We start from the raw sequence: 15,861 nt of genomic DNA on the forward strand, positions 1-15,861 counted from the left end.
GTTTTCTGAAATGCCAAACAGATAACCACTGAAGTCGAACTTAAATGCAGGATCGAGGTTTGAACAATCGTCTGGCGAGAAGAGTGAATGAACCTTTCAGCGTAAAACGTGTAACTTTATTAGCTGTAGCAGGATTTGTGACTAAAATCATGCCCTATGATTCAATGTTTATTTTGCATTAACCAGATAAATGAAATGTTACGCAATTGAATATTGCTGACTTAGGATATTATTGGAGGATATGAATTCTTTACATACCAATATTCAGTTAATGCTATATGTTATAACTCGTCAAAATAAGCCGTGCTCTAGTTCTCTTCTTAGCATTGTACTTGACTGCAGAAATTGATGCAAACGCAAAGGTCTGACCATAACGCGGACTGATTGAATCGCCCGGTAAGTCTCTTTCCAAACTTTCCTTTCACCCTCAGTTTTGAGGTCATGATCGAAAAGGAACAGGAAGGTTATGTTAGCAGATCCGCATTCCCAAATTTTCCGCTAGTCTCAAACTGAAGAGTATCACAGCGATCCTCAGTAAGGAATCAGACACTAAGTGCTCCCTTTAATTCTGCATGACCCCTTGTCTAAACCTTTTTTCTTTGCTGGGTTTTTTACGGGAAGAAGATAAAACGTTTGCATAAAAAGTGCGGGTATTAATAGTGATTCCTGTACGGATAGCACGAGCCGGGCAGGTTTCCATACAAAGACAGTATTGATTCCATAACTTAACGCCATTTATTGCGATGCTTCTTGACAGTTACCTAAGAAATACTTCTTTTCGTTCTTCGCATAAACTAGCACCCAGCTTAGATCTTTTTAGTTAGTTTAATTATGTAGTGAATTCCTCATTTTCAGTTACTTATCTCATTGCTTCCTTTTCCTTTTTGAATAGTGAATATTTCTTTTAAAAATGGTTGCCTTCAAGAGACTACTGAAATGGACGTTTGCACTCTGTCTGTTGACAGTGATTCAGGAGAAAACAGCGAACATTTTGGCAGGTAAAAGTCCCCATTTCATGCTTGGACGTATCATTTGGTTCTTGACCTTAAAGAGAGTCCCATAGCCCAGGTTAAGGGCTGCTACCTTAAGGACGTTCATTGGCGTATCTAGGTCGGAGGGGACCAAAGCTTTGCGTTACTTTTAGGCCAAAACAGAGGCCCGTAAGACCGAGTGCGAGGGTGCTGTCATTGAATGCTTCCTTTTCTCGGCAGTTTGTAGGAGAACAAGCATAACCGCGAGATCCTTCATTGACCAGAAAACCAACAAGGGGCTGCTAAAATTTGGTATCGAACATCGTACCGGAGCGGTTTTCTGAGAGGGTTTGGTGAACTCTCAGCCCTTTTAGTCCTGAATGTTTACTTCCGTCTCAGTGAATTCCAGTCCTCGCGCCTGCTTAAGCGCTTCCGCTACGGCCCGAATTCCTAGCCTTTCAAAATGCACCAAAGTATGGCACAGAACCTGGCCGATATGTGACGCTCCAATTTTCGAGATCGGCGCGGCGCAGCTTCGCTCCGTTACATTAATTGCGCCGAAATCAACGTTCCTATGTTTAAACAGAAGCCTTATCGGCTTAGGTTTTCGTGCGGGCGCAAAAGGTATCCGGTATAGTGTAAACATAGCCTTAAAAGACTGCGTTTTACATACATTTAAATAAGAATAGACCTTTTTACCGATACGGCGGCATTGTTGAGTTAATTAGATTGAAGGAGTATTATAGGATGCCCATGGGGCATGAGCACATTTCGTTTGTATTTTCGAGGGCTTTTCGGGACATTTTTTCTTAAAGTTTTCTTAGAATAAGATTTTAATGGGAAAAAAATCCTTGTGCCGTGTTTGGATGTAATAATGATCGCCTTTTTTCCGAGAAATATACGGTGAAAGACCATATTTCTAATACTAGACTAGAAAAAGGCGATCATTATTACATCCATTACATCCCCTTAAAATTAGGTCCACTTATATTAATTACACGCTATAATTGAATAACCAACTTTGTTTGAATAAATTGCAGAAGCTAAAAAGTTCCTCCTTTTCACCGATGCTGATGCCAAGGCCACATATACCATTTCTTTGGATGCAAGTAGTCTCGTTGCCAAACGCTTGTTCCGTCATCTTGGAAATCAACGCCCAATTGCTGTGGACTACGACCCTGTAGAGGACCGCGTATATTGGACTGATGTTGCAAAAGGTCGTATCCTTAGCGCTTTTTCCAATGCGACTTGGATGAAATTTTTGGTTGACTGCAATGTTAAAGTACCCGACGGCTTAGCTATTGACTATGTGGGTCGGAATATCTACTGGACAGACACAGGAACTAATCGTATTGAAGTAGCTCGTCTTGATGGAACGAAAAGAAAAGTGCTCATTAAGAATGGACTTGACGAACCGAGAGCCATAGTACTCGATGAAAGAAATGGGTGAGTAAAGGGTATATAATATACAATTTACAATTTATACAATTTGGCCGAATGATACTCTGAGTGGCCTAGGGTCTCTCAGTAGTTGAGTGGCTAGAGCGGGGGGCCCAGGCCGCGTGATACCCGAGGCGGCCTAGGTTTGATAAAATTCTGATGGAGACTTATTACCGAGCTTTAACTCCATATTCCGTCTTTAAAGGTGATGTTACAGGTGACGATTCGCAACGACGATTTTTAGCGCAACACAGCGTTAGAATGTTGGAACAATGTTGTAACCATTAAAAGCAATGTCGCAGCAATGTTGCCACGCTGCATTGCGCTAAAAATCGTCGTTGCGAATCGTCTCCTGTTGCGGGGGACACCTCGGGCTCATTGTTATGCATTTATTTAAAGTGTTCACGTGCACGTGCGGCAGGCAGACTTTATTCAAAAGTAACAAACGGGTTCTGAATCAAACCTTGTTTCAGTGACTCTTTGTAGGTTTTTTTTTACCTCAAAATCCTTGAAAACATTACAGCTAATGAACAAAATTTAAAACGAGTAGAATGTAATTAACCATAATTACCATAATTCCATATCTTGCTTGGAACTCGTGCTTTAGTCGGGACACCTTCGGGAGTCTCAAAATTGGCGGACTTTTCCGACAATTTTGTGTCCAAGAATTCAGCGCAGATACAAAACTTCGCGAACTGGCACTGCAGAGGGGTAAACTTGGTAGACTGTAGTGTGATATGTATTGAGCGGAATCAGTCTAAATGAGCGCTTTCACAAAAAGATATAAGGCGTTAATTTCAGGGATGACAGATTTTGCTCATTCAAACGATTAAACCTTGCTGGCAAACTTTAAATTGCAAAATCTGCTCAAAACAAAACACAATGGAGGTTTTGACCGATCATTTATTAATAAAATCAAAGAGTGCTGTTTTCTATTCTTTCCCGGCAAACTTGGACACAAAATCACGATTTCCCAATTTGGTACAACTGGTACAACTGTGGCTTTAAGAATCGCTGTAAAGGGCGATCTACCAAATAAAAAATAACACTCCTAAGCTTCCATCATTTCACAATGTCTCTGTAAACTTGTATCTAAATCGCCTCTAAAACAGCCGAGATATAAGCGTTTTAAAAGATGTAGCACAAGCAAAATTTTGCCTTATGAATTAGAAATTGATTGGTGTCCCCCACGGCCTTAATTAAACGAAAATGTCGGATCAAGCAATAATTGTGACACGTGTTGCTTTCTTTTGGCAAGGTTCCTCGGATTTCCTTAAGTATCTGTCGATAAATAACACCTATCTTAAAAACCTAGAGTTACTGATTTTCGTTAAACAGAATGATGTATTGGACAGACTGGGGATCAAATCCAAAAATAGAGAACGCTGCTATGGATGGCTCATCAAGACGAACCATTGTAACAGGAAGTCTTCGTTGGCCAAATGGATTGACTATTGATCAAACAACAAACCTCCTGTATTGGGCGGATGCTAAACTGGACAAAATCGAGGTTTCTAACCTGAACGGTGGTAATAGAAGAGTTATTATGTCATCTTCAGCCAACATTTTCCCATTTGGCCTGACTGTTTACAAGGGCGTGTTATACTGGACTGACTGGATACACAGGAGCATTTCGCGGTACGATTTAAGCAGTGGAAACACGAATGTAATCATCGCAGGACTTAGAAAGCCAATGGACATTCACTTGTATGATTCTTCTGTTAAAATTTCAGGTATCTTGCACCTGTTTCAGTGTCTAGTACAAAAAAAGTAATCAATGCATACTTTTTCGTCAACCCTTGGAGAGAGACTCTTTTCTTACATATTCTAATAGCAGGCAAAATGATCGTGTATCAGCACGGGTATCATCCTTTAAAAACACAAATTCTTCAGATTTTGTTTGTTTGCCAGAAAAAAGGTGTCATTATTTTGACACCCAGCCCCATACAACTTATTACTAGTGTTTATAAGCCATTCGCACCCATGAAGAAGGCATGGTTAAGTCACCACCAAATGATCCGATCATCTGAGCTAGGAACAGCCAATGTGATGTTGCCTGTTTTTGTTTTTTATTATTTTCCGATGAGCCTAGTTCATAATCGCCAATCCCGACGAACGAGCTAGCGACCTCGATCTGGTGGTGTAAAAGTAACTTTCCACCTACCCCTACCCCTACCTAGTGTTAACCCTAACTTCTCTGTTAGGGCAAAATGTTGGATTGGGGGAGGGGTATGTAGGTAGTTTATCAGTAACGAAGGTGGCATCGTCCTGAGCTGGGAGTTTGGAACTACATTGCGATGTGGAGAGATCGGCACTTCGCAAATCACCTGCTCAAGACGTAACTGTGTGTCCTCTTACTCGGCTGACACCTCAATCCAACATTTTTAGTATTTTTAACGTGTCTTAATATAGTGCTTATTTTTACTTCACCAGCTTCTCACCCGTGTGCTGTTAACAATGGTTTATGTAGCGATTTGTGTCTTCTAAAGCCTAGTGGAAGTTACCGATGCGCATGCCCAACAGGCATTGCACTCAAGTCTGATGGAAAAACCTGTGATTATGGTGAGATTCAGTGAAGTAAAGGTGGGGGCGGACGGAAGGGCAGTAATAAGCATATGTCGTATACTTGGATCATAGGTATACGAAAAAAGTACGAGCCGGGCGCTATTGGAGTATTGCTCCTCCCCTTGAATCTAAGAAAATACCTGGATGTCAGGTTTCTTTTAAGGAAAGGAAATCTTCTTTGTAATACTACTTCTATATCTTGAAACAAGAGGAGGGTGGGTGGGGTGGATCCGTGAAAAATTTATTTTCCTCCTTTTCTGAATATGATCTTTTGGGTTCCCTCTGAAAAAATCTCCATTAATTCCCTTCTAAACCTTGTCCTCCAGTCTTTTATATATGGCAAGCGTGGTTTTGTGGGAGCTTTCCCATGACTTCTTCTATCCTCGGCTATTTTCAAAATTTAGAACACTAAATGCGACAAAGCCATGCCAGTGATTTGAAAAATAATGAATTCAATTTCATTTCTTTGTTTCTCTTAGATACTTTCAAGAGCTTGAGCTCTGACAAGTTCCTGCTTTTCGCTGAAGGGAGCAGTGCACGAATTTACAAAGTTCCTCTGGCTGTTCCAGAGACTCCTTGCTCTCCTCTGGGGATCAAAACCAACATATCCAGACCAGTTGCAGTTGATTTGGATCCCATTAAAGGAAAGGTTTACTGGACTGACGTTACGTTAAAGCAGATCGTTAGATCGTATCCCAACGGGTCCGATCTTGAAGTAATAGCGGAGCGTAATGTGGAAAATCCTGATGGAATAGCAGTTGACTGGATTGGGAGGAATGTATACTGGACTGATTATCGAACCAGTAAGATTGAAGTGTCACGATTGGATGGATCATACAGATTTAGCCTCATTACATCTGGTTTGGACAATCCTAGAGCTGTGATACTTGACATAAATGCTAGGTAACAAGATAAAAAATAGAGAATACATCTAAAGGAAAACTTAAAGGTATATTTTCGTCAATAAAAACATGTTTAAAAGATGTTCCAGTTTTGTTAGAAAGCACTTGAAGCTTGTAAGGAAGTCTGGTGTTTTTAGGACCCATCGGTTTGAGCCAACAGCAAAGAAATCGACTATAACCAGTAAAATAATGTTTGAATTTTTTATCTTTTGCTGTCCTATAGAAAGATGTACTGGAGCGACTGGGGAACATATCCCAAAATCGAGCGAGCTAACATGGACGGCTCATCTAGAACGACTCTTGTTAGTTCAGGTTTGATATGGGTGAACTCACTGGCTTTGGATTTCAAAAAGAGGCTTCTGTACTGGTGTGACGCAAGACTTGATAAGATTGAAAGAGTAGATCTTCAAGGAAATAACCGCAAGCTGATAATAAATTTGTCAAGCCATAGCGCCCGTTATCATCCTTTTGGACTCGCCTTATTTGAGGATACACTGTTCTGGTCAGACTGGCTGACTGAAAATGTTCACAAGTACAACATGACGTCATCCGTTAGCAGTGTACTGGTCTACGGGATGTATTATCCTATGGAAATTCACATACATGATCACAAGACACTCCCCTCGGGTAAGTGGGATGTATTACCCTATGGAAATTCACATACATGATTACAAGACACTCCCCTGGGGTAAGTGGGATGTATTATCCTATGGAAATTCACACACATGATCACAAGACACTCCCCTCGGGTAAGTGGGATGTATTACCCTATGGAAATTCACATACATGTTTACAAGACACCCCCCTGGGGTAAGTGGAATGTATTATCCTATGGAAATTCACATATATGATCACAAGACACTCCCCTGGGGTAAGTGGAATGTATTATCCTATGGAAATTCACATATATGATCACAAGACACTCCCCTCGGGCTCCTTCCATTGTAGGGAAAGTAAACGTGAACAATGAACCGTAGGCCTCCTTTTCTGTGTAACAGCATATTAGCAAGGCCTTCGGAACCGTTACAACTTAGGAAAATAGTGATAACAGGCGGGTGAGTCGACACAAACATCAAATATTGTGAATAGTAGAAGTAGAAGGAGATGAATTAGTGTTCAAATTTAATTCCCATTAGTTTATGAGGTCACCTTATATTACACTTCAGGGACTACCAGCTGTTCTCGTTTCAACGGAGGATGCAGTCACATTTGTCTTCCAAATCCTAGTGGCCATCGGTGTTTCTGCCCCGAAGGAGTGCAGCTAAAGCCTGGTGACTCGTTCATATGCCAAGGAGGTGGGTGGATGTCTCCAATAGTAATCTTGTTTTTCTTTCTTCTCTTTTTTTGGGGCAAATATATGATTTCACCCTTCAGTGACTTCCTTAGTCTTAAAAAGTCCATAATCGAAAACCCCAGTAAACGATATTGAAGACTAAAATGTGATGTCATTTTGAGTATCAGCTTCCCTAAGGCACATGCTCTTGTTTTCCTTTATATCGTAGCAAGCCGCTGTCCCCAGCTCTCCGCACCTAGCCATGGCCGTTTAGGGTCTTGTTCTAATGTTCCGGGGCAAAGTTGTCAGATATCATGTGACAGGGGGTACATACTGAGTGGGTCAAGTATACGAACGTGCAGAAATGGTGGAACATGGACTGGACTACAAACACAATGCACCAGTAAGTTGCCTGAGTGATTGAAAGAGAGTACTAACGATTTTATAGTCCAGTTGCAGTAGAAAAGTGTCTAGTAGTTAAGTTAATGAAACCTTCGTTTGCAACGCACTGCCTTGATAACTTTTACATATTCAATTTTGTCCAGGAACCCTCCTTGTGACATTGTAAGTCTTAAACTTTCCAAGAAGAGAGTATTTTTTCTAGTCCTTTCTTTTTTCCGATGAAAGGCTTGAAAAAAAGGCAATCATTTTTGCTAGTATATCTGTGCGTATTCCTGTATCTCTGGCTACTCAAGTTTAAAAATACCATTATTGGCTTGATAACTATACGCTAGAAAACTTCCATGGAAATTATGTAAAGGACGTCAGTTTGGGACGTAGCCACAGAAGTACACGGTCTCTACTAACTAAATAGGCACTATTTTTCTGCAGTTGTCACGTGTCCAGCGTTACCTTCACCAGCAAAAGGGGCTCGTCGGGGCTGCTCGAGGATAGGAGGAGAACCTTACAACACGATCTGTCAGTTTTCCTGCCATCCAGGATTTAACGGATTTGGTTCTGCACGAAGAACGTGTCTCCAAACTGGAAACTTAGCCGTGACAGTCTTTCAATAGTTCCATCTTTCATGAAGTATAAACAAATCCACTTTTTTAAAAATAGGAAGATTTAAATATACTAGCATATACTGAACTATACCCGAATGAAATGTTTTTGCCTTGATCTACTAGCTGTTACCTGTCCAGCAGTCGTCACACCAATAAAAGCTGTTCTGCTGACTCCTTCCTGTAAAAGGACGTATGGGTCAAGATGCACATATTCCTGTCAAACCGGATACACCAGTTCAAATGGAAATGTCACGCGAACCTGTTTAGCATCTGGGCAATGGAGTGGAAATGAAATCATCTGTAAAGGTAATCAAACGCCCAAATTACCCTAGTTGCCGGAATAAAGATAATTTCAAAATGTAAAAAAACCGCTCTATTGTTGAACTATTTTTGTAACATGTACTAAACAACATAGTACTTTAAGGGTTTAATTCTGTACTGCATCAGGTTACGTATCTCATCATTCCTTTCTATTATGTTGTAGTTATAAACTGTACCTCGCTCTCGGTAAATCCAAAAGGTCCTTTGCGCATGAGCAGCTGTGGTAACCATTACGGATCAAGATGTATCTTTTCCTGTGATATTGGTCATCAGTTAAATGGTTCATCAACACTGACATGCGTTACCTCTGGTAACCGGCCTCCGGGATTCTGGGACAACCCCATGCCTGTATGTCAAAGTAAGTTTATAGAACGACAATAACGTGGCCTTGTAACGGATGAAAATTACACGAGCTTGATGATTTTTTTTTAACCGCATATTTTTCATTTTCAGTTATCAACTGTCCTCAATTGACCACCCCACCTAAAGCTGTACTGCTGACCGTTCCCTGTACCAGTGCGTACGGGTCAAACTGCTCATATTCCTGTCAAACTGGATATACCAGTTTAACTGGGAATGTTACAAGAACATGTCTGTCGTCAGGCAATTGGAGTGGTAGCGATATCAGATGTACAGGTAACTATTCTCACATGAAATGCGTTTTCAATTTCATGACCAGTGTAACTTTCAATGTACCCTTTCAAGCACACGTTTCTAGGGTTCGTCTAGCGTTCCCCCTTATAACAAAGCTATTAGTTAACCTCTAAGGGAGGCTGCTTAGAATGATTAACTTAGTCTTTGTGTTGAGTAGCCCTTCCCAGATAACAGATTATCCCGCAACTCTCTTTGCGGGATAATTTCAAATTTTTACCTGTAATCAGAAGCTGATTTTCTGTTTCAGATGTTGATCCGCCATCTTTTGGCTCAACATGTCCTTCAAGCTCGCTGATTACGTATGCAGAACGAGAGAAATTTTCAGCCTTGGTGACCTGGACCGAGCCAGTTGCCACTGACAGCACGGGAGTTTCACCGACAGTGACGTCAAATTACCAGTCGCCAACAAGGTTCAGTCAAGGAACTCACGTGATCACATACACAGCTGTGGACCGATCAGGAAATAAGGCTACTTGTAGCTTTACAGTTCAAGTGTTAGGTAACAATTTTAATCACAATCGTCACGTTTCGACTGACCTCACTTGCAAAGGGTTCTGTATTTTTTAGGCATCAGCTGCCAGAAAGAAGGGAACGAAACGCCGCAAATCATGAACGTAAAAATTCAGAGTCACACAAAGCGGTGTTTGAGTGAAGTTACGACACAAGAAATGAGAGAAAATACTGCTTTCTTTCTACTGCGAAATAATCATAGATAAAAGCAATTATTAAAATAACTGGCTCCAGGACCGGAGTTTCCAATCACAGTAAACCCTTATCATATGCAGTTTTTTGTTAACTGTACGGGGTTCTTCTGATAATACATGGATAATGTTCTGCTGGTAATTGTGTAATGCATCAGGTTATGTTACTTATCATTCCTTTCCCTTATGTTCTAGTTATAAATTGTTCATCACTCACCGTAAATCCAAAAGGTCCTTTGCGCATGAGCAGCTGTGGTAACCATTACGGATCAAGATGCAACTTCTCCTGTGATATTGGTCATCAGTTAAATGGTTCATCAACACTGACATGCGTTACCCCTGGTAACAGGCCTCCGGGATTCTGGGACAGCCCTATGCCTGTATGTCAAAGTAAGTTTATAAAACGGCAATAACGTGGCCTTGTAACGGATGAAAAGTACACGACCTTGATGATTTTTTTTGAACCGCATATTTTTCATTTTCAGTTATCAACTGTCCTAAATTGACCACCCCACCTAAAGCCGTACCGCTGACCGTTTCCTGCACCAGTACATACGGGTCAAACTGCTCATATTCCTGCCAAACTGGCTATACCAGTTTAACTGGAAATGTTACAAGAACATGTCTGTCGTCGGGCAATTGGAGTGGTAGCGATATCAGATGTACAGGTAAATAATCTCACATGAAATGGGTTTTCAATTTCATGACCAGTGTAACTTGCAATGTACCCTCCCACGCGCATGTTTCTAGGGTTTCGTCTCGCGTTCCTCCTTATAACAAAGCCCTTCGTTAACCTCTGCGGAAGGCTACTTAGAATGATTAACTTAGTTGTCTGTGTTGAATAGCCCTTCCCAGATAAAAAAAACTCTCTTTGTGGGATAATTTCAAATTTTTACCTGTAATCAAAAGCTGATTATCTGTTGCAGATGTTGATCCGCCATCTTTTGGCTCAACATGTCCCTCAAGCCCAATGATAGCCTTTGCGGAACGAGAGAAATTTTCAGCCTTAGTGAACTGGACCGACCCAGTTGCCGCCGACAGCTCAGGAGTTTCTCCAACAGTGACGTCAAATTACCAGTCGCCAACAAGGTTCAGTCAAGGATTACACGTGATCATATACACAGCTTTGGACCAATCAGGGAACAAGGCTGTTTGCAACTTCACAGTTCACGTTTTAGGTACCAAATAGTCACCACCACTTTAAAACTTTTAAAAACATCAAAACCTTGTAAGGGAGAAAAGAAAGGTAGCAGTTTCGAAATACATGCTCCCCAACTCTTGGCATCAGACCAAAGACCCTTGTTGCTAATTTGGAAACATTTACGTTATGTTTTCCAGTTATCAACTGCACGTCGCTCAGTGTAACTCCAGGAGGTCCTTTGCGCATGAGCAGCTGTGGTAATCATTTTGGATCAACATGTAACTTCTCCTGTGGTATTGGCCATCGGTTAAATGGCTCATCAACATTAACATGCGTTACCATTGGTAACCGGCCTCCGGGATTCTGGGACAGCCCGATGCCTATATGTCAAAGTAAGTTTTTAGAACGACTATAGCCTGGCCTTGGTACGGATAAAAATTACCATGAGCTTGATGTCTTAAATAAACCGCAAAATTTTCATTTTCAGTCATCAACTGTCCTCGATTGACCACCCCACCTAAAGCTGTTCTGCTGACCGTTCCCTGCACCAGTACGTACGGGTCAAACTGCTCATTTTCCTGTCAAACTGGATATACCAGTTTAACTGGAAATGTTACAAGAACATGTCTGTCGTCAGGCAATTGGAGTGGTAGCGATGTAAGATGTACAGGTAACTAATCTCACATAAAATTTGCTTCTTATTTTATGACCAAAGTTGCCTGTAGTGGCAAACTAGTTATTTTGGGGTTTTGCTGATAGACAAAAGCTACCATAGGGAGACATCTAGTTAAATTGTAATTTCTTTGATGAATAGCTGTTAATATATTTCAGATATAGATCCGCCGTCATTTGGCTCAACATGTCCTTCAAGCCCGTTGATATTCTACGCCGAACGAGATAAATTCTCAGCGTTGGTGGACTGGACCGAGCCAGTTGCCGCTGATAGTTCAGGAGTTTCTCCCTTAATGATGTCAAATTATCGGTCACCTGAAAGGTTCAACCAAGGAACTCACGTGATCACATATACTGCCGTGGACCAATCTGGAAATAAAGCTACTTGTAACTTTACAGTTCAAGTATTAGGTAAGAATGTATCAGCCAAGGAAACAAAATAATGCAGTAAATCATTAATTGCTTCCCTGCTTCTTTATGTTCTAGTCATCAATTGTACATTGCTGTCAGTAAATCCTAACGGGCCTTTGCGCATGGGCAGCTGTGGTAATCATTACGGATCAAGATGTAACTTCTCCTGTGATATTGGTCATCAGTTGAGTGGCTCATCAACATTAACATGCCTCGCCTATGGTAATCGACCGCCAGCATTCTGGGACAACCCTCTGCCTGTATGTCAAGGTTAGTTTCGACAGGACTAGTCGTTCTTTGTTAGATTGAAAGTTACACTTAATTTCGCGACCCACCTCTGGTTTCCCCGCGAAATAACGTCTGAGGAACAAGGGCAGAAAATTGCTTCATCCAATCAGAAGCACTACCCAGATCTGGGTAGTGTTTCTGATTGGTCGTGCCGGTTGGGAAATTTGAGTCAACCAATCACAAGCACTACCCAGATCTGGGTGGTGACGCGTCATCAGTATGGAATTTTTGCGCTCGTTCCTTAAACGTCATTTGGCGGGGAAACCAGTGATAGCGTCGCAAAATGTCGGCTGTTATCTCAGGCTATTTATTAGTTCTCAATTGCTATTTTTCTAGTAATCAACTGTTCTCAGCTGATCACTCCAGCTAAAGGGATTTTGCTGACCGTCCCCTGCAAGCGAAGTTACAGGTCAAACTGCTCATATTCCTGCCAACCTGGATATGCAAGTCTAATCGGAAATGTTACAAGAACATGTTTATCGTCAGGAAAATGGAGTGGTAGCAACATCAAATGTACAGGTAGTACATTTACCACTATTATCCTAAACATAAAAAAACAATAATAATAATAATAATAATATAATAATAAAAATAATAATAGCAATCTTTGTTGAGAATATTTAGTTCAGTCGCAAGGGTCCGCCTACTGAATTACAAAATTACTTAACACTAATACAATAACGATATAACAAAACAATAAGTTTAATATAAAGGAGTCTATGACTAAAATCCACAGCTAAAAAATAGAAAATAAAAATAATAAAACATTACTGTCCATAAGGTGCAATAAACGAACATTTTTTTATAACCCCACTCGCCTGCACCTCGTGTTGGAATTGTTAATTCCCTAACCTCAATCTAAAGTAGCACCATAGGGGAACAAATAACTCCCCAGCTGCTAATAACACAGTTGGACGCACCAGCCAAATCTCTTTTAAAACTAGAATTTATTATATGACTATTATATGGATTTCAGATGTTGAGCCGCCATCATTTGGTTCTTCATGTTCTACTGGGCCGCTTGTAGCATACGCTGAAAGAGAAAGGTTCTCAGCTTTAGTGAACTGGACCGTCCCAGGTGCCACTGACAACTCAGGGGAGGTACCTACAGTGACGTCAAATTACTATCCACCTCGAAGGTTCAGCCAAGGAACTCACTTGATCACATACACAGCTTTGGACCAATCAGGAAACAATGCTACCTGTACATTTACAATTAAAGTCATAGGTAACGAAAAAGTCTCTGGAGACGTATTTTATGACATGCGTTATCCCAATTAGGATGTTTGTGCGAAGTAACGACAACAAAAACTTATCACTGGTGTTTATTATCATTATTTTTTATAGTTATTAACTGCACCACGCTGACTGTAGATCTTGGAAATCCTTTGCGCGTGAGCAACTGTGGAAATAATTTTGGATCGAAGTGTAATTTCTCCTGTGCGATCGGTCATCGTTTGAACGGTTCATCGACGTTAACATGTGTTGCCCCTGGTAACAGACCTCCAGGATTCTGGGACAATTCTACACCTGTCTGTCAAAGTGGGTTTGGATCAATTTAGGTTTCCGGGAACTGTCCACCTACCCCGCCCCTAAGCCAACATTTTGCCCTAAGTAAAAGAAGTAGAGAAGCAAGTGTTAATGCTGACTAAGGGGAGGGATAGGTGGTCAGTTCCCGAAAACCTAAATTGATCGTGTGTTACTTTAATGAGTAAAAGACGTCCTTGTTGTGGTTTGGTTTTCAGTCATTTCATAATCACTCGTCTATTAGATTAAATTTAACCTTCTTACCTCTTTTTTCTATTTTTTACAGTTATAAAGTGCCTCACGTTGGTTATTCCACCCAACGCCCTACTGTCGACCATTCCCTGCGCCACAACTTACGGGTCAAACTGTTCCTTTTCTTGCCAAAGTGGGTATTCAAGCTTAACTGGGAATGTCACAAGAACCTGTTTGGCATCTGGAGAATGGAGTGAAAATGCTATTAACTGTACAGGTAAAAAATATAAACCACCTTATGAAGCTTCCGTTGATATTTATAAAAACACAACAGTTACGTGGATATCTTGATTTTAAACATTACTTGTTCTATCATTTATCCTTCAACTAGGCGGGAAAATAGGTAGAACATTTTGAACCAGTTTTTAGTAAACCAATAATTTTCGTTGTCTAAAGCAAAGAAATCTGTGAATTTCAAATGATCGTATATCATCGACAATCTTAGAGCTAAGGGTGGATTCATTTGCATCATACTTCTCTAGCCGTCAAATTTGCCTGGTAGCATTATTTGCTGCTTATAAGCTTATTAAAAAACAATAAAAAAAATTCAAATGGCAAACTCGATGACTAAACACCACGCGTATGTTGGAAAGGAATCCACGCTAAATCTGAAGCTTCTTTCCTTGAGAAGGTGTTGGTTACGGTAACTCACTCACTCACTCACTCACTCAAATTTGTTTTATCCCGTCCGGACCATAACGCCGCAATAATACGTCCCCACTCAATCTTGTCCTAAGCTTTAGCCTGCGCTTCGCCCCATGTTAAACCTGTTTTCTCCAGCTCTTCACCGTTCTCCGCCAGGCGGTTTTTGGCCGGCCTCTCCTCTCAGTTGGAGTTCATCGCATGGTAACTCTATTACTTAGTTACTAGTCTGGGCAATAAGTACTTTAATAACTTGAAAATGCGTTTGTATCTCAGATGTTGAGCCTCCATCGTTTGGTTCTTCATGTCCTACTGGCCCTGTGATAGCATATGCAGAATGGGATAAGTTTTCAGCCGTAGTGAACTGGACCGAGCCGGTTGCTACGGACAACTCGGGGCTGTCACCTAAAGTGACGACAAATTATCATTCACCTCAAAGGTTTGGTGAAGGAGCTCACATGATCATATATAATGCAATGGACCAATCAGGAAACAAGGCTACTTGCACATTTACAGTTGTTGTGACAGGTATAACAAATTATCGTGTTGGTGTCACGTACCTTATGCCATTTAGCCTGCCTCGTTCCTCATTCCCAGACGTCTTTCTCTTAATGAAAATTTGCGTGCAAAGGAAGGCGGGACGGAGAAAACGGGCGATGCGCTTCGTCACCAGTCACTTGCTTTTCGCGCTTGCTTCTCTGCGAAGAACGGAGTGCCTGAGAAGGATGCAGCCATTTAGATCCTTACGAAAGACACCTGAACCATTTTATAGTTCATGGAGGTAATTCCTTAGAATAGTAGTCTGTTCTTTTATTTTCTTTCAGTTATCAACTGCACGACAATTACGGTAGATTCTGGAAGTCCATTGCGCATGAACAGCTGTGGGAATCATTTTGGATCAAAGTGTAACTTCTCCTGTGCGGTTGGCCACCGTTTGAATGGCTCATCGGCGCTAACGTGTGTTGCCCCTGGCAACAGGCCCCCAGCATTCTGGAACCATCCCATGCCTTTCTGTGAAGGTTTGTTTTACTTATTCCTTTATTTTCAAGCCAACAACTTTTAAGTTTTAAACACAGGAAGGGTGTTTGATGTCTTAC

At 41.1% G+C, this 15,861-nt stretch overlaps 2 protein-coding genes across 2 annotated transcripts in view; both read left to right on the top strand.

The window, feature by feature from the left end:
* Positions 1-897: 897 nt before the first annotated feature.
* LOC140923548 (uncharacterized) overlaps positions 898-15,861 on the top strand; it is a 31,429-nt gene continuing 16,465 nt past the window's right edge. The window contains exons 1-13 of the mRNA XM_073373622.1: positions 898-998; positions 2,012-2,417; positions 3,750-4,144; positions 4,845-4,973; positions 5,456-5,879; positions 6,102-6,505; positions 7,045-7,173; positions 7,381-7,554; positions 7,983-8,121; positions 9,063-9,112; positions 11,460-11,642; positions 13,320-13,571; positions 15,589-15,783. Of these exons, the coding sequence (XP_073229723.1) occupies positions 911-998; positions 2,012-2,417; positions 3,750-4,144; positions 4,845-4,973; positions 5,456-5,879; positions 6,102-6,505; positions 7,045-7,173; positions 7,381-7,554; positions 7,983-8,121; positions 9,063-9,112; positions 11,460-11,642; positions 13,320-13,571; positions 15,589-15,783 (2,968 nt within the window). The 5' untranslated portion in view covers positions 898-910. The remainder of the gene's footprint in view (positions 999-2,011; positions 2,418-3,749; positions 4,145-4,844; positions 4,974-5,455; positions 5,880-6,101; positions 6,506-7,044; positions 7,174-7,380; positions 7,555-7,982; positions 8,122-9,062; positions 9,113-11,459; positions 11,643-13,319; positions 13,572-15,588; positions 15,784-15,861) is intronic.
* Positions 11,800-12,330, top strand: LOC140922233 (sushi repeat-containing protein SRPX2-like; the record flags this gene model as incomplete). The annotated part of the gene is made up of 2 exons (XM_073372215.1): positions 11,800-12,055; positions 12,131-12,330. Coding segments are annotated over 2 exons (456 nt in total), but the record flags the coding sequence as incomplete, so codon positions are not given.

Source organism: Porites lutea, chromosome 13 (assembly GCF_958299795.1).
Source record: "Porites lutea chromosome 13, jaPorLute2.1, whole genome shotgun sequence".
NCBI classification, from domain to species: domain Eukaryota; kingdom Metazoa; phylum Cnidaria; class Anthozoa; order Scleractinia; family Poritidae; genus Porites; species Porites lutea.